The sequence below is a fragment of the Ranitomeya imitator genome, chromosome 3 (assembly GCF_032444005.1).
Source record: "Ranitomeya imitator isolate aRanImi1 chromosome 3, aRanImi1.pri, whole genome shotgun sequence".
In the NCBI taxonomy this organism is placed as follows: domain Eukaryota; kingdom Metazoa; phylum Chordata; class Amphibia; order Anura; family Dendrobatidae; genus Ranitomeya; species Ranitomeya imitator.
Genome location: NC_091284.1, coordinates 547,880,733 through 547,905,280, shown reverse-complemented (window position 1 = coordinate 547,905,280; position 24,548 = coordinate 547,880,733). Strand labels below are relative to the sequence as shown.

At 42.3% G+C, this 24,548-nt stretch overlaps 1 protein-coding gene across 1 annotated transcript in view; it reads left to right on the top strand.

The window, feature by feature from the left end:
- Positions 1-10,225: 10,225 nt before the first annotated feature.
- Positions 10,226-24,548, top strand: part of GRK1 (G protein-coupled receptor kinase 1) — a 142,045-nt gene continuing 127,722 nt past the window's right edge. Inside the window, exon 1 of the mRNA XM_069760205.1 lies at positions 10,226-10,927. Coding sequence (XP_069616306.1) covers positions 10,226-10,927 — 702 coding nt within the window. The remainder of the gene's footprint in view (positions 10,928-24,548) is intronic.

Here is a 24,548-nt window from a genome sequence, read left to right as displayed (position 1 = left end):
ACCAAGAAGGGAGCAAATCCCAAAGTGTGGTCTGAAGAGGTCTCCAAGGCCTTTTCTTCTACTAAGTCTCATTTTGCTAGCGCTCCCATCCTACATCGTCCCGATGTCGATAAGCCGTTTATAATGGAGGTGGATGCCTCTTCCGTTGGTGCTGGAGCAGTACTCTTCCAAAAGGATGCTCAAGGTCGGAAGCATCCGTGCTTCTTCTTCTCCAAGACCTTCACACCAGCGGAGAGGAATTATTCCATCGGGGACAGGGAGTTGCTAGCGATGAAATTGGCTTTCTCAGAGTGGAGACATCTCTTGGAGGGGGCTCGTTTTCCCTTTCAAGTTTTTACAGACCACAAAAATTTGCTCTATTTGCAAACAGCCCAGCGGCTAAATTCTCGCCAGGCCAGATGGTCCTTATTCTTCTCCCGATTCCACTTCACCCTCCATTATCTCGCTGGGGAGAAGAATATTCGAGCTGATGCTCTTTCTCGCTCTGTTGTGTCATCTGAGGAGGAGGAAGGAGAGCCTCGGCTTATTGTTCCTTCTGAGAGCTTGAGAACCGTGGCTCCGGTGTCGCTTGAGTCTGTGCCTCCGGGCAAGACTTTTGTGCCCATAAATTTGCGACCGGAGGTTCTCTCTTGGGCTCATTCCTCCAGGGTGGGTGGACACTTTGGGACAAAAAGGACATCTGAGCTGCTGGCGAGGACGTACTGGTGGCCGCATATGCTCCGAGATGTCAGAGATTACATTCTGGCGTGTGTCTCATGCGCCAAAAATAAGTCTCCTCGACAACGGCCGTCTGGGTTACTCTATCCCTTGCCGGTGGCAGACAGGCCCTGGGAGATGGTCGTGATGGATTTTGTAGTGGGTTTGCCCATGTCTCGCGGCTGTACCATCATTTGGGTTATTACCGATCATTTCTCAAAAATGGTGCATTTGGTGCCGCTCCCACGGTTACCTTCTGCACGGGCCTTGGCAGCGTTGTTCATAAGACACATCTTCCGCCTACACGGCATGCCAGACAAAATTGTCAGTGACCGGGGTCCCCAGTTTGCGTCTCGGTTCTGGAGAGAGCTTTGTCGTCTTCTCAGCATTGAGTTAAATCTCTCTTCCGCATATCATCCCGAGACGAATGGGTTGGTAGAGAGGGCCAATCAGACTCTGGTCACATATCTACGACATTTTGTTTCTGCCAGGCAGGATGACTGGGCATCTTTATTACCATGGGCAGAGTTCGCTCTTAATAACGCTGTAGCTGACTCCACCAGTCAGACTCCTTTCCTCCTTAATTACGGCCAGCATCCGCGGGTTCCTGTGCCTATGCCCGTGTCCTCTGCTGACTCCAGGGTGGCAGACTGGGCAGTGGAGGCACGGGACATTTGGGACCGCACTCAGGATGCCATTCGGGCCTCGAAGGAGAGAATGAGATCCTCCGCCGATGCACATCGGCGCCCTGATCCGACCTTTGCTCCTGGCGATTTAGTGTGGCTCTCCGCCCGTAACATCAGGCTGCGAGTTGAGTCCACTAAATTTGCTCCTCGCTACTTGGGCCCATTCAAGGTCCTCGAGCAGGTTAATCCTGTGGTCTATCATTTGGCCCTTCCGCCACGCCTGGGTATCACCGACACCTTTCATGTGTCCCTTTTGAAACCCGTGTATATGTCCCGGTTTTCCGAGTCATCTGCTGGGACATCGGGTTCGTCTACGGACGATTATGAGGTGAACGCTATTTTGGGGTTCAAGGTGGTACGTGGCAAAAAATTTTATTTGGTGGACTGGAAGGGTTATGGCCCCGAGGACAGGTCCTGGGAGCCTGTTAAGCACATTCGGGCCCCGCAGCTCATTGCTGCCTTCGAACGTAGCGAGGCCCAAGGAGGGGGGGGGGGCCCTAGGAGGGGGGTAATGTTAGGAGTCGAGTTTCCTCTGCTGCACAGGTCTGCTCAGCAGGGACGTCGATCCCAGCGTCTCGCTCAGTCTGACTCTGTGCGAAAAGTTACTGCTGCTTTTCCTGCTTCTGCCATTGAAGCCAGTGCTGGGCAGCGGCGAGTGGACGTTTCTGGATCTAAGTCCTGCTTTTCTCTGTCTGAGCATGCCCAGTGCAGGATCTCCCATTGGAGATCGAGGGTCACATGCTCAGGTACTGCAGCACATCCCATTGGTCCTTTTGGCAGGTCCTGAAAGGGCAAAACTTCTGTAGCTGTTTCCTGTGCTGCAGCTATATAAACTGCGCATGACCGCACGGCCATGCGCTAGTATTGTCTTGTAAATATGTGTGTGTGTTGTGAGTGAAAGTCGCTCTTTAAATAACCCTCCCTATTGAATGTCTGTTCGCGGAAGGTGTATGTTTGATATCTAGCGCCCGACTTATCCAACAGCACGAAACACACATTACAGCTACCAGTTGCTGTGTCCACCAGTACGGCGCTGTGCGCTTGCTCTGCGCTTTCCTGACCCAAGCCTGGGTGGTTAGTGGCGTCCGTCAGTGCGGCACCGCACGCACTCTTGTGCCTTAATATTATTATTTATGTTCCTCTGACACACCCAGTTGCGGTGTTGTGCCAGCAAGTGTCTAATCGGACTTCAATCCTGTGTAGGGGTTGAGTCCGCTGACTTCTTGCTCGCGCTTTATGTGCGGTACTGCAGTCCTGTGACGCAACAGGATCGCTTCCTTCACGCAGGGTGAAGTTAACCCATGTGTGTATACTTAGTACCGCCATATAGTCCGTCTTACTAGCAGCAGGGTCTTTTACCTGCACGGTGGACCTCGGACTGCGAATGCACCTAATACCATAACATCTGATTCTTGGTGCGTTCCGCCAGTCCCTAACACTCTATTGTTCAAAATACCATCCAAAGCACAAAATACCGATGACAAAAAAACCAAGGTGTGTGCATGAGATTTCTTACATCTCATAGGCTTTGCTGGTACTGTAAAGTGCAGCTGAAAATTTGCATAAGAAAATGCTAAAAAAAAGCCTAGCGTAAACTTAGGCTTAGGCTGTGTGCACACGATGCGGAATTAGTGCGGATCTGCAGCGGATTTTTCCACGCAGAAACGCTGCTCTTCCGCAAAGTGATTTACAGTGCAATGTAAATCAATTGCAAAAAAAAGCTGTGCTAATGGTGCGGAAAAATCTGCATGAAAACCGCTGCGGATCAAAAGAAGTAGCATGCTGCTACTTTTGTGCGGATCTGCAGAGTTTCTGACCCCTTCCATTATAGAAATCCGCATGGCTAAAAAACGCAGAAAATCCGCACAAAATCCGCATCAATTCCGCAACAAAAACGCACAAAATCCACTGAAAATTCTGCACCCCAATCCGCAACGTGTGCACATAGCCTTAAAGTGTTTGATTATTTTTCATTTCATTTTATATGAGGTTGAATAAAAATAACAACTCTGGCATAGTTTTTCATTTTTTTTGCAGCTTTTACCATGTGGCATAAAAAATTATATAGTTTTATTCTACTTGTTGTTACAGATGTGGTGATAGCATATTTGTCTTTTTTTGGGTGTTTGTTTTTTTTAGATTTAACCCCTTTATAACCAATGATGGACATAGCACGTCATGCATTTAAACTGTCTTAGTGTGTAAACACGCAGTGACAGTTCTGTGACTATAGCTGTCACGATCGGCATGGGAAGATGTGCCGGGACCCATGCTAATGGTCTCCGCACTTAGATTACAGCATGATCGCACAGTAGGTGCTGAAATATCAGCATCTCTGGTCCCATCACAGCAGGAGCTTGGCACTGCTAATGGCCGAGCTTCTTCAGCAATAGCCAAGGACTGTGCTAGCACTGCCCCTGGCTGTTTAACTCCCTATATGCTGCTATAGAGTGCGATCGCAACATTTAGGAGGTTTGGAAAGGGAGGGAGTTCCCTTAGATCGGAGCCCCTGTCATCGTGGGGGAATGATCATTGCCATGGTGCATTGCAATGCATTATACCTGCAAAGTGAAAGAAATGAAAGTCCCATAGATGAACTAAGTTAAAAAAAGAAGCAAACAAATTGTAAAAATATTTTTAAGCAAAATTTTAAAATAATAAGAAAAAAGAAAAAATATTATACCCATCAATATGTATTTTTATATAAAAAAATAAACAAAAAAAAGTATACATATTTGGTATTGCCGGGTCTGAAACGACCCAATCTATAAAACTGTCACGCTAGTTAATTCCTTCAGTAAACACCTTAAAAAACCTAACAAAAGGAAGCAAACTATGGTTTTTCATCATACACTGAACAAAAAGTGGAATAAAATGCAATCAAAAAGACGAATGCAAATAAAAATTGTATCACTGAAAATGACATATATCACGCAAGAAACACACTGCTATACTGCTCCATTAATGGAAAACTAAAAAACGGTCCAAAAATAATTATTTTTTCTATAAAATAGCTTTTATTGTGTAAAAGTGTCAACATAAAAAAAAATTATATACATGTGATATTGCTGTAATCATACTGACCCCCACAATAAAGCCGCCTTACAATTTTACCTCACACGAAACTGCGTAAAAAAGCCCCCCCAAAAAAACAATTCCTGAATTGCTGGTTTTTGGTCATTCTGCGTCACAAAAAATTCAGAATAGAAAGTGATCAAAAAACATTTTGTGCCGAAAATGGTACTAATAAAAACGTAAATCCTCCTGCAAAAAACAAGCACTTACATGACTCTGTTGGTAGAAATATGGAACAATTATCTTGCGTCGACCAATCAGCGACAGGCACAGTCATGCCGCGAATTGGCCCCTCCCTACTTCCGTCCAGTCAGTGCCCCATCCCTACTCCCCTCCAGTCAGTTCCAGTGTGTCGCCCCATCCCGGACGAACTTTTTACTATTGATGCAGCATCAATAGTAAAAAGATATAATGTTAAAAATAATAATAAAAAAAAAAATCATGCTATTCTCACCTTCCGTCGCCTCCGCAGCTTTCCTGCTCTTCCCAATGCTCTCGGCAGCTTCTGTTCCCAGAGATGAATTGTGAAATTACCCAGGTGACTTAGCGGTCTCGCGAGACTGCTACGTCATCTGGGTAATTTCGCAATGCATCACTGGGAACGGATGCTGCCGGCCGCGAGGAGTGGGACAGTTTAGGTGGACGACAGAAGGTGAGTATATAACTATTTTTTATTTTAATTTTTTTCACAGGGATAGGTTGCCCACACTGCTGTATACTACGTGGGCTGTATTATATACTACGTGTGCTGTGCTATATACTACGTGGGCTGTGCTATCCTATATACTACATGGCTGCTATATACTACATGGCTGCTATATATTACGTGGCTGCTATATATTACGTGGCTGCTATATACTATGTGACTGCTATATACTACGTGGCTGCTATATACTATGTGGCTGTCTGTTATATACTGCGTGGCAGCTATATACTACGTGGCTGTGCTATATACTATGTGGGCTGTGTTATATACTACGTGGCTGCTATATACCACATCGCTGTGCTATATACTACGTGGCTGTGCTATATACTACGTGCTTGCTATATATTACGTGGCTGCTATATACTACGTGACTGCTATATACTACATGGCTGTCTGTTATATAATACGTGGCTGCTATATATTACGTCGCTGTGCTATATACTACGTGGGCTGTGTTATATACTACGTGGCTGCTATATACTACATCGCTGTGCTATATACTACGTGGCTGTGCTATATACTACGTGGCTGCTATATAATACGTGGCTGTGCTATATACTACATGGCTGTCTGTGTTATATACTACGTGGCAGCTATATACTACGTGGCTGTGCTATATACTACATGGGCTGTGTTATATACTATGTGACTGCTATATACTACATCGCTGTGCTATATACTATGTGGCTGAGCTATATACTACATCGCTGCTATGTATTATGTGGCTGCTATATACTACGTGACTGCTATATGCTACGTGGCTGTCTGTGTTATATACTACGTGGCTGCTATATATTATGTTGCTGTGATATATACTACGTAGGCTGTGTTATATACTATGTGGCTGCTATATACAACATCGCTGTGCTATATACTACGTGCCTGTGCTATATACTACGTGGATGTGCAATATACTACGTGGCTGTGCTATATACTGTGTGGGCTGTAGTATATACTACATCGCTGTGCTATATACTATGTGCCTGTGTCATATACTGCGTGGGCTGTGTTATATACTACATCGCTGTGCTATATACTATGTGGCTGTGCTATATACAATGTGGCTGCTATATACTACGTGGCTGTGCTATATACTATGCTGCCGGCCACGACCAATCAGCGATATTGCTGCGGGATTTAAACACCGCTTTGGTGATTAGTCGTGCCCGGCCGGCCACGACCAATCAGCGAAACGCAGTCTGGCCGCGAATTGGTGTCGGATTTCAACCACATTTCGCTGATTGGTCCCACCCGGTTGGCCCCCACTCATAGCGCAGCATACATACATGCATACATACACATAATAGCTCTATAAATGTAGAGATGCAAAAACTAGTTTTTGCAAAAAAAAACAGTCTTTTAGTGTGTGACAGCAACCAAACAAACAAACAAAACAACATAAATCTGGTACCATTGTAATCGTACCAACCCAAAGAAAAAATTTGTCTAATCACTTATACCGCACAAGGAAAGTGTAAAAAATAAATTAAACCAATTCTTCACTTGCTGTTGATTTGTTCATTCTGCCTCCCAAAGATCGCAGTAAAGCTCGGCTCACATTTATCGCTTACATCGTGGTTTCCGTGTAAATCTCTGAAATACGTGATTCCCTATAATGAGGCAGATGAGGGCACTGTGAATGCAGTCTGGCCTGTGATCCTGCAGTGTATGTCTTTTTAGGCATGCATAAAAGTGCAGTCCAGCACAGTTTTTTTGCACTGCTGAAAAAGAGGACACCGCAGAACAGAGGCCAGACAGAGTCCAGAGTAACTCTGCAGCTTCATTATAGTGAATGGATCCCTTGGGGGTCTCATCTGAATCACGTCATTAGGAAATTTAGATGGAAACCCTGATGTAAGTGTACAGCATAGAGCACAGGATAAATGTGATCCAAAATGTTATGTAAAATGTTCCCAATAAAAGCTTCAACTCAATCCACAGAAAAAGCAAGTACCCACTCAGGTCCATAATCTGCCAATGGAAATATAGGGGTCTTCCATGTTACTGGTAGCACAAAGGCTCTGGAAAAGTGCTATGGCTCCTCAGCCCCCAAAAGAAATCCAGCAAATTCTGCGCTTCCAAATCCAAATGCACCTCTCTGTTCTGAGCAGCAGTGAGCCTAAACCACATTTAGTGTCCACATGTTTGGCATTTCTGTAGCAATCAGAGCATGCTTAATTTGCGGGTGCATGTCTCCAGAAGCATGAGCTGGGCATAAAGTACCGGGCACTACAATTCACTGATACTTGTTTCTGGAAAACATCCATGAGTCAAAATCATCACTACACATGTAGATAAATTCCCAAAGGGGTAAAATTTCCAAAATGAGGTCACTTGATGGGTATACTGCTCCTCTAGCACTTAGGAACTCTGTATATGGAGTCTGAAAACTATTCTAGGAATATCTGTGCTCCAGGAGGTAAATAGCTTTCCTTCACTTCCGAGTCTCACTGTGTGGCTAAGCAGTACTGTCCAGCCACATATGTGAGAAATTTTGATGCCATTTTTACCCATTTTCCCTTGTGAAAATGTAAAATCTGGGGCTAAAATAAAATGTTTGTGGTAAAAACATAATTTTTTTTTTTCATTGTCCAATGGTATAAAATTCTGTGACACACCAATGGTGTCAATATGGTCATTGCACTCTTAGGCCTCTATCACACATCCGTTTCTCTGGTGTATGGGGTCACAGTTTTCACACGTACCAGAGACACTGACACATGCAGACCAATTCACATGAATGGGTCTGTGCACATGTCAGTGTGTTTCCATAGACCGTGTGTCCATGTGCCCCACATGTACACATGTCCATTTTTGACCATCAGCATTGGCGGCAAAACGTCCCGCACACATGCACACAGAGAACACACATTGATGTAATCCGTGTGACACGCATCGGCACCGGGGAAGAAGCGCTACAGTAAGAGCTGTTCCCCAGCGGCAGGTGCTGAAGATGGCTCTCATCATTCTCCCCTGCTCTGCCAGCGATCGGCATGAGCAGAGGAGAATGATGACAGTTATATTAAAGTCAGAATTATCACAGCAGGTGGGGCTTTTGGAACTATTACTCCCATCAACTTACACTTGCTGCCACTAAGAACAATGACAGCAGGAGTAGAGGATGGGGGTATTCCTCACCCGCCGCCTGTGATATAACAAAATAAATGAATGAAAAACCCCGGCATGGGTTCCCCCATATTTTCTTTAACCAACCAGGTAAAACTCACAGCTGGGGGCTGCAACCCTCAGCTGTCAGCATCAGTAAGGTTGGTTATCAAAAATAGAGGGGTCCCAACGCTGTTTTTTAATTATTTAAATAAATACTTTAAAAAAAGGCATCTGGTCACCATCATTTTTGACATCCAGCCTTGCTAAAGCAGACAGCTGGGGTCTGGTATTCTCAGGCTGGTAAGGGGCAATTGATGTAGGCCCCCAGCCTAAAAACAGAAGCCCGCAGCTGCCCAGAAAATGCACATCTATTAGATGCACCAATTCTGGTGCTTTGCCTGGTTCTTCCCACTTGCCTTGTAGCGGTGGCAAGTGGGGTTCATATTTTTGGGGTTGATGTCACCTTTGTATTGTCAGGTGACATCAAGCCCATGGCTTATTAATGGAGAGGTGTCTATAAGACACCTCTTCATTACTAATCCTATAGTTATATGGTAAATAAAGACACAGCCAGAATAATGCCCTTTAATTGAAAAAATGACAGACTCCTTTAATAATCTCAATTAAGCCATACTTACGACATAACCCCTTAATTTTCCTTTGGTCATGCAGACCAATAAATCTGTTTTCATTGGGGATCTCCATCAACAGGCCCCAGACTTAGAATACTATAGAACAAAGTATGTCATTCACAAATGTACTTTCCTAACTTGGAAGTTACATGGTTGATATAGACCATTCTTCTACACCAGATCATGACAACAGCAATAAAGACTTTGGCACAACAACCAAATGCCTTAAATGAAAAGGGCAGGGAGGTGAACTTCTTTGGGAGAGGCAAAGCGGAAGGGAGAATAGAAATTATTTTTGAAAATAGGGAGAGGGAGAAGGAGGAACTATTATTGAGGGAAGTAGATAATAATACTAAAGAAAATGAGGGAGGGGAAGGGAAAAATAGTGTGTGAGGAAATAATACTCCTCTTTCGATATGATCTCCTACCTCTCCCTTCTTCCTGAGGCCAGCGTGTACATGGAAGTGCAATGATGTCATTATGCCTGCACGTCACAGAAAAGAAGACGGGAGCTCTCCTGCGGCTCCACTGCCATTCTGTATTGCTGGCAGGAAAGCTTCAGGAAACCTCTCTGTCAGGAGATGTATGTCACCGATGGTGGTGCACAAAACATTATAATGAGGGCAATCTGGCCATGCACCCCCCCGGATCATTGGTCCCTGGGCGGTTGTCCAAATTGTCCTCATTTTAATCTGCCAAGACTATCTATCTACCTGCTATTGAGTTTAACAAAACATTACATTTTCATCATATACACTATCAGATTTCAATTTTTGGCTAAATGTATTGGTTGCAAGGATTAATAGATAAGACCTGTAACTATCAAACGAGGAATTTTTATTTACGCACATGACAATAATATACTGCAGAGTACACTTGCTAGAGATAATGATGGAGGGAGAGAGAATGAGAGTGGAATTATCTACCTAAGTGGATAAAGAGTTTACAGAGGTGTTGAGTCAGGGGTATTAGTTCCTCACCTGTCATTTAGATATCTCTTTTAATAAGCCATTCGCATATATTATATACAGAATCTGGATTACTATCTAGGTGATTTTCAATGCACATTGCTTTTTTCTACTGTTATTTTTGTATTTATTTTTTGGGACAGTTTTGGGTATGACATATTATTTTTTCATGTACAGTTAAATGGACATGCAATTCCCAATTGAATACTTAGTCTATAATTCAACCTCAATCAAAGGGATTTTGCTAAGCCTGCAGGTACTGAATGCAGTCGGCAGATCCTACTTTCAGTGAAGATTTACTTTCTGTAGCTGCCAAGTGGTTCATGTTTGGTTTGGGAGACTAAACAATCAAAGATGGATTTTGGAGCACTGGAAACAGTGGTAGCCAATTCTGCATATATTACTGCACGTGGTAGCTTTGATGGGGGCTTCAATCCTCAAATTACTCGGAACAAGAAGTTTCGTGCCAAGCTTAAGCTGCCTCCACCCTCCGAGTGTGAACATCTAAAAAATCAGCTTGACCTGGAATTTGCAAATATTTGTGAAAAGCAGCCCATTGGCAAAAAGATTTTCCAAGAGTTTTTGGGAACAGTTGATCAGTTTGTTCCTGCATTGGAGATCTGGATTGATATTGAGGATTACGATACTGCGGAGGATGATGATCGTTTGCAGAAAGCCAAGAACATTATCAGCAAATATCTTGACACCCATTCTAAGGATTTTTGTTACTATTTGGATGCAAAAGCCATTGCACAGGCAGTGGAGGAATGCAGTAAGGTCCCTGATGAGCTTTTTAAACCACTGCTTCAGTCTACTTCAAATTATTTAAGGGAAAATGCATTTCAACAATACAAGGAAAGCAAATACTTTTCAAGATTCCTTCAATGGAAATGGCTAGAATCTCAACCTGTTGGATCGGACTGGTTTATGGACTTTCGAATTCTTGGAAAAGGTGGATTTGGGGAAGTGTCGGCTTCCCAAATGAGGGCAACTGGTAAAATGTATGCTTGTAAGAAACTCAACAAGAAACGCTTGAAAAAGAGGAAAGGATTTGATGTAAGCATGTGATTACTCATAATTAGTGAATATGATCTACTTATCACTGTATGAGGGCTTGGGTTTCTCAGTGGCATCATTTTGGAGTTCATATCACTTAGTAATAAGCTTTATGGTATGGAATATTAACAAAATAACAATTTTTAGACTTTTTTTGCATTTTAAATTTTACGTTATTTGTCATGCCATATAAATAAAGTATTAGCCTTTTATTCTGTGGGTCAGTACAAATACAGCAATACCAAATTTATATGGTTTTATGTTTTATCGTTTAATGAATATACTCTTTGAAAAAAATAATTTGTTTTGGGGTAATTTTCACAATTTACCATCAGCAGATCTGTATGCGGGATTATTTGTTGCAGGATAAGCTGTAGTTTACATTAGTGCTGTTCTGTTGTACATATGACTTTTTGGTCATTTTTTGTTAACATTTTCAGAGTCAAAAAGAACAAAAAGCTAGCAATTCTATTTTTTGTTGATTTTATGTTAAACACCAATGATTGTTCATAATAATTTATTGTTATCTTTATTCTGCAGGTATATGCGGTCATTCCATTTTTTTTTTTACAGAGTTCACCATGCAGTAAAATTGACATATTAATGTTATTCTGTGGGTCGATATGATTATATTGATACCCACCTTACTACTTTTTCACAATAAAAATTACTTTTAAAAAATCCCTTTTTTGGTCATCATATTGCAGAAGCCCTAACTTTTTAATTTTTATATTTGTAGAACTACGGTATGTCAGGGATTATTTTTTGTGTCAAAACCTAGCATTTTTATTGGCACCATTTTGCAATACATGTGACTTTTTGATTACGTTTTTTTTATTATTTTTGACCCATGATAAATTAAAATGATACCTATAGCATAGTTTGTCATTTTTTAATGGCAATTTACGGAATGAAATGATAATTGATACTGTTACAAGTATGTGACATTTTTGAGGAAAGATTTTTTTTTTTTTTTACAGATAAAAGGTTGTTGTTTTTTTTTACAACAATTTAGGTTTATTTGAAATTTTTATAACACTTAAAAGATTTTTTCTCTTTACCAGTCCCACAAGGGAACTTAGACCTGAAATCCTTTGATTGCATTGATAATACACTGCATTACTCATGTATTGCAGTGCATTATCTCCACAGTCAGTCTTTGGGCTCATATCCATCACTGTAAACAAAAAACGGTCCAAAATCGATCCAGAAAAGTGGGATGAGTGTCATGCAAGTGTCATGCAATTTTCTTGCGTGTACAATGCAATATTTATCACCTAGCATGCAAACTACATTCGATTTACATGCGAATGCTTTTGCATAGAAAATTACTTTATGGATTTAGAAAAATATTTAGAATTGATACCTTTTAATAGCTAACTGAAAAGATGGTAACAAATTGCAAGCTTTTGAGACTACTCAGGTCCCTTCATCAGGCATGGACTAAAAGAAATTCTGAAGAAACACATATTTTTGCACAATACAGCCCAGAAATAATACCATAGATAAGACAGGTGAAGCAGAATTACTGTTATGTGAGAGTGATAAACAGTTGTGTCCATAAATATTGGAACAGTTCATAGATAAGGAAGTCTTAATGTTTTGTGGTCATCTGAATGGGTCTGGTACTGTGTTAAGATGCCCCCACATGGTCTGAGGAGCAAATTCCTTAATTGATGTAAAAAATCATACTGTATGTAATTTACACATCATTTTTAAAGGAAATATTCTTTTATCTTATATACAAACATACAGTACAGACCAAAAGTTTGGACACAACTTCTCATTTAAAGATTTTTCTGTATTTTTAGGACTATGAAAATTGTACATTCACACTGAAGGCATCAAAACTATGAATTAACACATGTGGAATTATATACTTAACAAAAAAGTGTGAAACAAATGAAATTATGTCTTATATTCTGGGATCTGATGAGCTTCAAGAGGTAGTCACCGGGAATGGTCTTCCAACTATCTTGAAAAAGTTCTCAGAGATGCTTAGCACTTGTTGGCCCTTATGCCTTCACTCTGCGGTCCAGCTCACCCCAAACCATCTCGATTGGGTTCAGGTCTGGTGACTGTGGAGGCCAGGTCATCTGGCGTAGCACCCCATCACTCTCCTTCTTGGTCAAATAGCCCTTACACAGCCTGGAGGTGTGTTTGGGGTCATTGTCCTGTTGAAAAATAAATGATGGTCCAACTAAACACAAACCGGATGGAATAGCATGCCGCTGCAAGATGCTGTGGTAGCCATTCTGGGTCAGTATGCCTTAAATTTTGAATAAATCCCCAACAGTGTCACCAGCAAAGCACCCCCACACCATCACATCTCCTCCTCCATGCTTTACGGTGGGAGCCAGGCATGTAGAGTCCATCCGTCCACCTTTTCTGCGTCGCACAAAGACACGGTGGTTGGAACCAAAGATCTCAAATTTGGACTCCTCAGACCAAAGCACAGATTTCCACTGATCTAATGTCCATTCCTTGTGTTCTTTAGCCCAAACAAGTCTCTTCTGCTTGTTGCCTGTCCTTAGCAGTGGTTTCCTAGCAGCTATTTTACCATGAAGGCCTGCAGCACAAAGTCTCCTCTTAACAGTTGTTGTAGAGATGTGTCTGCTGCTAGAACTCTGTGTGGCATTGACCTGGTCTCTAATCTCAGCTGCTGTTAACCTGCGATTTCTGAGGCTGGTGACTTGGATAAACTTATCCTCAGAAGCAGAGGTGACTCTTGGTCTTCCTTTCCTGGGGCGGTCCTCATGTGGGCCAGTGTTATGGCTGGCAATCAGGCAACACAGCGTGCAGTAATCAGCGCACATACAGAGATCTGGCAATAACCAAAAACAATAGGACGAGCTCTGAGACGTGGAATCTCTGTAGACTGCAGTACCTGATCTATCCTCACACAACTATAAGCAGCAGTGGATTGCGCCTAACAACTACCTATGCAACTCGGCACTGCCTGAGGAGCTGACTAGCCTGAAGATAGAAATACAAGCCTGACTTACCTCAGAGAAATACCCCAAAGGAATAGGCAGCCCCCCACATATAATGACTGTTAGCAAGATGAAAAGACAAACGTAGGAATGAAATAGATTCAGCAAAGTGAGGCCCGATATTCTAGACAGAGCGAGGATAGCAAAGAGAACTATGCAGTCTACAAAAAACCCTAAAACGAAAACCACGCAAAGGGGCAAAAAGACCCACCGTGCCGAACTAACAGCACGGCGGTGCACCCCTCTGCTTCTCAGAGCTTCCAGCAAAAGACAATAGCAAGCTGGACAGAAAAAAACAGAAAACAAACTAGAAGCACTTATCTAGCAGAGCAGCAGGCCCAAGGAAAGATGCAGTAGCTCAGATCCAACACTGGAACATTGACAAGGAGCAAGGAAGACAGACTCAGGTGGAGCTAAATAGCAAGGCAGCCAACGAGCTCACCAAAACACCTGAGGGAGGAAGCCCAGAGACTGCAATACCACTTGTGACCACAGAAGTGAACTCAGCCACAGAATTCACAACAGGCCAGTTTCTTTGTAGCGCTTGATGGTTTTTGCAACTGCACTTGGGGACACTTTCAAAGTTTTCACAATTTTTCGGACTGACTGACCTTCATTTGTTAAAGTAATGATGGCTACTCATTTTTCTTTACTTAGCTGCTTTTTTCTTGCCATATTACAAATTCTAACAGTCTATTCAGTAGGACTATCAGCTGTGTATCCACCAGACTTCTGCACAACACAACTGATGGTCCCAACCCATTTATAAGGCAAGAAATCCACTTATTAAACCTGACAGGGCACACCTGTGAAGTGAAAACCATTTCCGGTGACTACCTCTTGAAGCTCATTAAGAGAATGCCAAGAGTGTGCAAAGCAGTCATCAAAGCAAAAGGTGGCCACTTTGAAGAGCCTAGAATATAAGACATATTTTCAGATGTTTCACACTTTTTTGATAAGTATATAATTCCACATGTGTAAATTTATAGTTTTGATGCCTTCAATGTAAATTTACAATTTTCATAGTCATGAAAATACAGAAAAAATCTTTAAATGAGGTGTGTCCAAACTTTTGGTCTGTACTGTACATATGTATATATATATATTTATATACTGTATATTAGATATACAGATAGATATAGAAAGATAGATAGATACAGAAAGATAGCTAGATATAAATATGTGAGTTATATAATCAGTGATTTGCATGTGTAGCTTACTATACTATTTTATTATTAAATAAATGATTTTCTGAAAAAAATGGTGTGAGTCCCCCCTGAAATTTTATTAACCAGGAGGTTGAAAGCGGATAGCTGGGGCAGGTGTTTATAGCCTGGAAAGGGGGGAATACCTGTGGAGCTTTCCTGGCTATTAATATCAGCTCACATCTGTATACTAAGCCTTTTCTGGCTATTAAAATGGGATGCCCCACAAAAAATGACATCGGGATCCCCCTATAATTCATAACAAGCAAAGGCTAGGCAGACAGTTGTGGGTTGACATTAATAGCCTAGGAAGGGACCATGGATATTGGCCCTGTCCCAGATTAAAACATTAGTTCTCAGCTACCCCAGAAATAGCGCACTCATAAGATGTGCCAAATCTGGCACTTAACCTCTCTTTTCCCTGTTGCACTGGTGCAGTGGCAAGTATGGTGATAGTATTGGGGTTGATGTCACCTTTGTATTGTCAGGTGACATCAAGCTCAGGGGTTAGTAACGGAGAGACATCTATCAAATGCTCCCATTACTAACCCCATAATCAAATTGTCAAAATAACAACCATAATAAAGTCTTTTATTTGAACTAATGACACATTGACTATAAATTAACAAAAAACACTTATACTCACATTATGCCCAATCTGCTGAAGCCAATGTGGGACTCATAGATTAACCCCTTTCTGCCAGCTGACGGAATAGTACGTCAGCTGGCAGATCCCCTGCTTTGAGATGGGGTCCGGCAGTGAGCCCACCTCAAAGCCGCGACATGTCAGCTGTTTTGTACAGCTAACATGTGCGCTCAATGAGCGCGAGCAGAATCGCGATCCGCCCGTGCCCATTAACTAGTTAAATGCCGCCGTCAAGCGCTGACAGCGGCATTTAACTAGCGCTCCCGGCCGCGCGGCTGGAAGTGCTCGCACTGCTGACCCCCGTCACATGATCGGGGGTCAGCAGTGCATTGCCATAACAAACAGAGGTCTCCATGAGACCTCTATGGTTGTTGATGGCCGATTGCTTTGAGCGCCACCCTGTGGTCGGCGTTCAAAGCAACCCTGCATTTTTGCTACATAGAGGTGATCTGTGCATCACCTCTATGTAGCAGAGACGATCGAGTTGTGCATGCTTCTAGCCTCCTGTGGAGGCTATTGAAACATGCCAAAATAAAAAAAAAAAAAGTGATTAAAAATATAAAAAATATATAAAAGTTCACCCCCCTTTCGCCCCAATCAAAATAAAACAATTAAAAAAAAATCAAACATACACATATTTGGTATCGCCGCGTTCAGAATCGACCGATCTATCAATAAAAACAAAGGATTAACCTGACCGCTAAATGGCGTAGCGAGAAAAAAAATCAAAACGCCAAAATTACGTTTTTTTGGTCGCCACGACATTGCATTAAAATGCAATAACGGGCGATCAAAAGAACGTATCTACACCAAAACGGTATCATTAAAAACGCCAGCTTGGCACGCAAAAAATAATCCCTCACTTGACCCCAGATCATGAAAATTGGAGACGCTACGGGTATCGGAATATCGCGCAATTTTTTTTTTTTAAGCAAATTTGGAATTTTTTTTCACCACTTAGATAAAAAATAACCTAGACATGTTAGGTGTCTATGAACTCGTACTGACCTGGAGAATCATAATGGCAGGTTAGTTTTAGCATTTAGTGAACCTAGCAAAAAAGCCAAACAAAAAACAAGTGTGAGATTGCACTTTTTTTGCAATTTCATCACACTTGGAATTTTTTTCCCATTTTCTGTTACATGGCATAGTAAAACCAATGGTATCGTTCAAAAGTACATCTCGTCCCGCAAAAAATAAGCCCTCACATGGCCATATTGACGGAAAAATAAAAAAGTTATGGCTCTGGGAAGGAGGGGAGCAAAAAACGAAAATGAAAAGGCGGAAAAAGCTCCGGGGATGAAGGGGTTAACATTGGTCAGCGTGCAATCCCATTTTTCTATAGGATTGCACTTGTCTGTTTTTCTCACAAATAAATATGACACTTTAACTGACAGTTAGCGAATCAAGTCCCAGCCCCAATGATATCTGATTGCCTGAGGATTATGGCAGAAAAGTAGGCCATTGTCAGGCTTCCCTATTGCCTTGGCAACCATTAGTACCCTGCGATCGCGCTGAGGTGGTGCCGATGGGCTGACAGATTGCTAAAAGGCCACTGTCACTACTGACAATGGCATATGAGGGGCTAAAGTGCTATGACTAGGCTATTTACGGCCTCAGGACTTGCAGCAGGATGATGGGCAGAACTCCTGCGATGCAGTCATCCAACGGATGTAACTGTACTCTTGATTGCAGGGAAAGACCTGCAGTCTGGATTTACGATCACGTCTATTTGCAGGACTGCGGGGTTAATATAACTCATGCACAGCATGCCCTGCTTTTTATTTGTGATCCAAAGTTGTGCCATTTGGAATGTTGCATTTTATTTATTATTTATTATGCTTTGCTCGTATGGTGCCATTATATTCCACAGCACTTTACATACGGTACTTTATTCTCGCTCCCTATAAGGGGGCTCATAATCTAATTTCTTTATCAGTATGTCTTTTGAATGTGGGAGGAAACCAGAATACCCAGAGGAAGCCCTCGCAAACACTAGGAGAACATATTAATTCTTTGCAGAAGTCCTTGGTGGGATTTGAACCCAGTACCCCAGTGCTGCAAGGCTGCAGTGCTAACCACTGAGTCACCGTGCTGCCCATTTTGCAATATAATCCCTGTTGCAAATTTGTTTTCTTTATTTAGAGTAAAATCTTGCACATAATTACAATCAACGTTTCCACCCCAAACAAAATGACCCTTCATAAACCTTGAAAAAATGTGTGAGCGTTACCCAATTTTGGGGGGCAATCATTAAATGCTTATATTCTATTTTTTTATATTCATATTCTTGCCAGTGTAGGTCACATTATTATATGTGTAAATTGTTAATGTAATTTTAGAATCTAACTGAAAATAATGTCTTCTTTGGCATAATGCATCTCTTACTACATTTGCTGTTTTGGAAATTTTGTGAAGCCCTGTTCCCAAAAAGCTCTGAGACTTTCCTGTTAAGAGCAGTTATGTAATATTCAAGCCTCATTGTGTTAATGCAGCAATTATATAGAATGCAACATTTTATGCTGGCGGGCTAGTGGCACTAAGGTCATTGAGGTCAGTAAGTTCGTGAAAGAACAGCAGAGATATGTGACAACATCATTTTGTATCCATTGTATAAACATTATGATATATAAACAACTTTTACAAATGGGTCAAAAGTAATCTATTATCAGGAGTTTGAAATGCTACCAATTTACGTGGTTGTTTTTCCATGTCTTATGATCGTAAACGTGTATGCTGCGGGATATATACATTTATGATGATACAACAGGTTTGTGCTTAGTTTTTACTTCTCCAAACAAACATTTTAAATTGGTCCTAAAAAAATAAAATATTTTGAGAGATATATTCTGTACATTTCTGTCATATTGCTTGAGTTGTGAGTAATGAAATGTTGTAACAATGAATGAGTATTCCACTATGTCAGCACTATGGATAACAAGCCCAGTTATAACACAAAAGTAAGACTTTTGATTACATTTACAAATCACCACGGAATCTTGTAAAATAAATTGCAGGCATATAAAGGATCTTTCACCCAATTTTTTTTTATTTAAATTGAGTACTTTCTCCAGTTGGTGCTGGTACATTGAATCTGGAACAGTTTTGCCTTTCTTCTGTGCGTGCGGCCATGTTCTGATTGGTCAGCATCATAGGAGAATAACCAAACACCCACAAAAAAGTTCTGTGGTACAACCCCAGTTGGTTGAATGGAAAATTTGCACCATTGTTGCTGAGTGAGCATAGGTTTGGAATGGAGCAGCACGGAAGAGAAAGAAAAACTGTTTCAGAATCAGCGCAGCCTCTGCAATTGGAGTAAGTACTCGGTTTAAATAATAAAATCTAGTCAAAGCTCCTTGGTGCCTTGGTGCGTCCGAGGGTGAGTATATTCCTATTAGGTATATACTCACCCTCGGACGCGCCCTGCTTCTTTCCGGCAGCCTTCCTTCCTAAGAATCAGCCCTTCCAGGACCTTCGGTGACGTCGCGGCTTGTGATTGGTCGCGCGAGCGGTCACATGGGCGGCCGCGCGACCAATCACAAGCCGCGACGTCACCGCAAGGTCCTGGAAGGGCTGATTCGAAGGAAGGAAGGTTCCCGGGTAGTACCAGGGCGCGTCAGAGGGTAAGTATAGCGATATTTTTTATTTTAATTCTTTATTTTACACTTAAATCTGAATTCCGATACCAATTCCCGATATAAACATATCGGGAATCGGTATCGGAATTCCAACTCCAGATTCAGAAGATCGCCGACTTCATGGCCGACCCCACACAGGGGTCGGGTCGGGTTTCATGAAACCCAACTTTGCCAAAAGTCGGCGACTTCTGAAAATTGCCGACCCGTTTCGCTCAACCCTAATCCAAGCATTATGTTCCAGTCTTCACCCCTGCCCTTCTTGCCGGTGTACACACAGCAGAAATCTGCAGCAGTTAGCACCTGTGTTTCATCATCAGAGATGTGCTGCGGTCAGGTTCAGCGTTAGGGGTAGGCAAACTAGGCGCTTGCCTAGAGGCTCCACTCCCACAGGGGCCCTCAGCCAGTGGCTTGCCGCTAAAAGCGGGCTCACTACGTGGCTGCTATAGAGCCCTTGAGTCAGGGGACCTGGCACTGGGCCCCAATCATATTGCACAATCAACTGTATGAGCATCATAGATGAAGATACAGTTGAAAGCAATGATGGAGGAGAGAGCGTCAGGTGATGCAACCTCTCCCATCATTCCCTCTCTGTGTCTGATGCAGTGGACGTGATGATGTCACTTCATCACGAGCCATGCAGTGCCAGCAGCGAATCGGCAGAAGAAAAGAACTGCAGGGCCCGGGGCAGTGGTGGATTGGGGAGAAATGAGTATTTATTAACTTATTTTAAATCAGTGGGTATATGGTGGCCATAATACTGCAGTACTATGGTGGCTGCATTATACTCTATGGGGACTGCATTATATTATATGTACATTTTATGTATTTGTGCATTGTACTCTATTGTGCTGTATTATACTCTATGGGGCTACATTATACTCCATGGGGTCTGCATTATTCTTTATAGGGGGCTGTATTATACTCTATGGGGGCTGCATTATACTATATGTACTCTCTGGGGCTGCATTATAATCTTTTGGGCTGCATTATACTTTAGGGGTCTGCATTATACTATATGTGGGGCTGCATTATACTATATGTGGGGCTGCATTATACTATATGGGGCTGCATTATACTCTATGGGAATGCATCATGCTCTGTAAAAGACTGTGGGCTATGCATTATACTATAAGTACTATATGGGAGCTAAATTCATTGTACTCTATTGAAGACTATGTGGAGTGCATCACCTTATATGGTGGCTGCATTACACTATATGGGGAGCTGCATTATACTCTATGGGGGGCTGTATTATACTATATGTACTCTATGGGGCTGCATTACACTCTAGGGGGCTGCATTATACTCTGAGGTCTGCCTTATACTATATGTGCAGTTGCATTATACTATATGGGTCTGTTTTATACTCTATGAGGGCTGCATCATACTCTATGGAGCTGCATTATACTCTATCAAAGACTATGGGCTGTGCATTACATTATATGTACTATACGGTGTCTGCATTGTACTCTATTGAGGACTATGGGGAGTGCATTACTATATGTACTATTTGGGGGCTGCATCACAATATATGTGGGCTGCATTATACTATATGGGGCTGCATTATACTTATATTTCAAGGACTATAGGCTATATATTATTCTGTATGTACTATATTGGGGCTGCATTATACGCTATCATGGACTATGGGGAGTGCATTATACTATGTATACTATATAGGGCTGCATTACACTGTATAGAGAACCATGGGGTGCATTATACTGTATGGAGCACTATGGGGAGTACATTATTCTGTATCCAGGACTATGGGGAATGCATTATTCTGTATGGAGGACTATGGGGAGTGCATTATACTATATGAAAGAGTATGAGGTGGATAATGGGGGCTGCATTACACTGTATGGAGAACCATGGGGTGCATTATACTGTTTGGAGCATTATGGGGGGTGCATTATACTGTTTGCAGCACTATGGGGAGTACATTATTCTGTATGCAGGACTATGGGGAGTATTTTGTACTATATGGAGGCCTATGGGATCCAATATACTATCTTGAGGACTCTGGGGAGTGTATTATAATATATGGAGGACTATGGGGTGCATTATACTACATTCAGGACTATGTGTAGTGTATTATACTATATGGAGGACTATGGGAAGTATATTATACTATATGGAGTACTATAGGGCACATTATACTTTATGGAGTACTATGGGGCACATTATACTATATGAAGGACTATGGGGGCACATTATGCTATATGGAGGACTATGGGGTGTGCATTGTACTAAAAAAAGCAAAATGCTGCCTATTAAACGAGTGATTGGATTGTTTATGCTGGAACAAAAATCGTTGTTCTCAGCAGCACATCGTCCAGTGAAAACTGCAGATATGCTGCTGATATCATAATACTATATGGGGACAGATTGATCTAATAGTGATCATTTTGTGCCCATCATTCTTCCTAAGCTGGTGTAAAGAGGCCGGGAAACAATTGTCGAATTACTTCAATATTGTCAATCATGCTCGTTTAACGGCCTGAACTCAGTGAGTGTACATACAACCAAAATGTTTCCGTGTAATGTGCAATATGTTAGCATTTGGGGCCCCACTTTAAACTTTTGTACATGGCCTCACTTTGTCTAAAACTGGCCCTGGCTGCGGTGGTCCAATCACCATTTGCACTACCCCTCTCACGTATCCATCCTCCAATGAAGCAAGTGGTTGGGTATCAGCGCACTTAATCTCTTCGAATTGTGGGGCAGCCAACCAGCCCAGCCAGCAGAGTCATCAAAAAGCAGAAGTGACTACTGCATGACTTGGGGCTCAGATTGCTTGCCTGATTTGCAAGGGGGTGAAGTGGAAGACAGATGCCCATGGGCCTGCAGGTGCAAAGTCTGAGCTTTAAAAGGGGCACTGGGTAGAAGACAAAGAAAAGGGACTGAAGGCACTTGTGAGATGTGAGTCGACTTACCATGGCTTTATAGTTGAAGATAAATGTAATTATATTCACTCCTGAATGTCAGTTGCCACATAGGGATAAAAACAGTTTGAACTGACCCCAGCGTCAGTTGGAAACTGAAATATAACTGAGAGTTGCAGGCGGACATCTTGTGCAGGGTCTGCAGGAATGAGGAGTGTATAAGGTTGTGCTGGAGAGGGATGTGGTGAAATCCCCTCATGACAACACCCATCTAAGTAAAGAGCAGCAGCAGATTGAGGTCGAACTGAACCAGTATCCGAACCTGTCGGGATGCGAGGGAATTCCTCCTGTAAAAGCTGTCAAAGAACAGAAAGCATCTGGGACCTGTGAAATGAAAGGTACCGCATAAAGCACAAGCCGTCTCGGTATTCCTTACCGGCTGGAAGAGCTTTGCATCCATCTGCGTGTCCTGATTGTGTTGCTCAGAGCAGACCCAGCAGTAAGAAACACTAAAAGCCCACTGCGAGACCGCAGTAAGTAAACGTGCATGCATCACACCATATTTTGGCGCCAAGAGACACAAGGCTGCAATTAAGCCTTTAGTTAGTTAGGTATAGACTCTGCTGACCACATTTTCCTACTGAAATCAACGTCCAGAAACCCTATATTTGTCACTACATTTTCGTGCTGTTCAGTAACTAAGGATTCTATGCTACATATAGGTGCTGTCACTGCACACAGTGAATCTCTGTTCTCTGGAAGAGGAGTGTCTCTGTGAAACAATATAAGGTGGAGCACCCTTGCGTATATATATATATATATATATATATATATATATGTTTGGTTAATTCTGTAATATTCTCCATGTTGCAGAGCATGGACTTTTCCTCTAGTTTCTTAAGTTTATATGGGGACGGGAGGGGAACGTTTGGTTGAGAAATAGGAATAGAAATATATATTCTTAAGATTGTGAACCACTGTGCTAGACCACAGGAGAGCCTGTGCTTTGCACTCAATTAACCCCTTAGTGATGGCCAATACGCCTTTTAATGGCGGCAGTTAAGGGTGCTTAAACTACAGCCCTCTTTTTAACGGCGCTGAGGAATAAGTATTTAGCGCCCCCCAGAGTCAGAATTTCTCCTGAGAACAGGATTCGGGTCAGTTTTTACCAACCCCGGTGTTGCAATCGCTGTTATTAACGGTATAACGGCGACCGCAAACAAAAAAGTAAAATTTTCCATTTAATTTCTCTCTCCTCTGATGTGATCGCACATCAGAGGAGAGAGAAATAGAGTCCCCTGATCACCCCCCGGTACCTCTGTTGTCCCTGCAAAACCCTGTGGAGTCCCCCAGGCTGCTGGCATCTTCTTTCGGGAAAAAATGGTAGGCGCACGCACAGTGCGCCCACTGAGATCTGCTGGCCAGCACCAGGCAACAATAGGAAATTTTTCCTATTGGTTCATTTTGATCACTGTGATAGACCCTCTCACAGTAATCAAAATAAAAAAAATAGTAAATAAAAACCCCTTTTTATCACCCCCTTAGGTAAAAAAAATGAAATAAAAAATATATATTTATTTCCATTTTTCCAGTAGGGTTAGAGTTGGGCTAAAGTGAGGTGGCCTAAAGTGAGTTGGGCTAAAGCTAGGGTTAGGGTTTGGCTAACGCTAGGGTTGGGTTGGGGCTAGGATTAGGGTTGTGGTTATGGTTGGCATTACGGTTAAGGTTGGGATTAGGGTTAGGGGTGTGTTAGGGTTAGGTTTGTGGTTAGGGTTATGGTTAGGGTTGAAATTAAGGTTATGTATGTGTTGGGGTTAGGGTTGTGATTGGGGATAGGATTATGGTTAGGGGTGTGTTAGGGTTAGAGATAGAATTGGGGGTTCCACTGTTTAGGTACATCAGGGGGTCTCCAAATGCGACATGGCGCCACCATTGATTCCAGCTAATTTTGTGTTCAAAAAGTCAAATGGTGCTCATCCCCTTCTGAGCCCAGCCGTGTGCCAAAACACTGGTTTTCCTCCACAAAAGGAATATCGGCGTACTCAGGAGAAATTGCACAACAAACTTTGTGGTCCATTTTCTCCTGATAACCTTGAGAAAATAAAAAAAATTGGTTCCAAAGTAATTTGTTTGTGAAAAAAGTAAAATGTTCATTTTTTCCCTCCACATTGCTTTAGCTCTAGTGAAGCACCTGAAAGGTTAATAGACTTCTTGAATGTGGTTTTGCGCACCTCGAGGGGCACAGTTTTAGAAT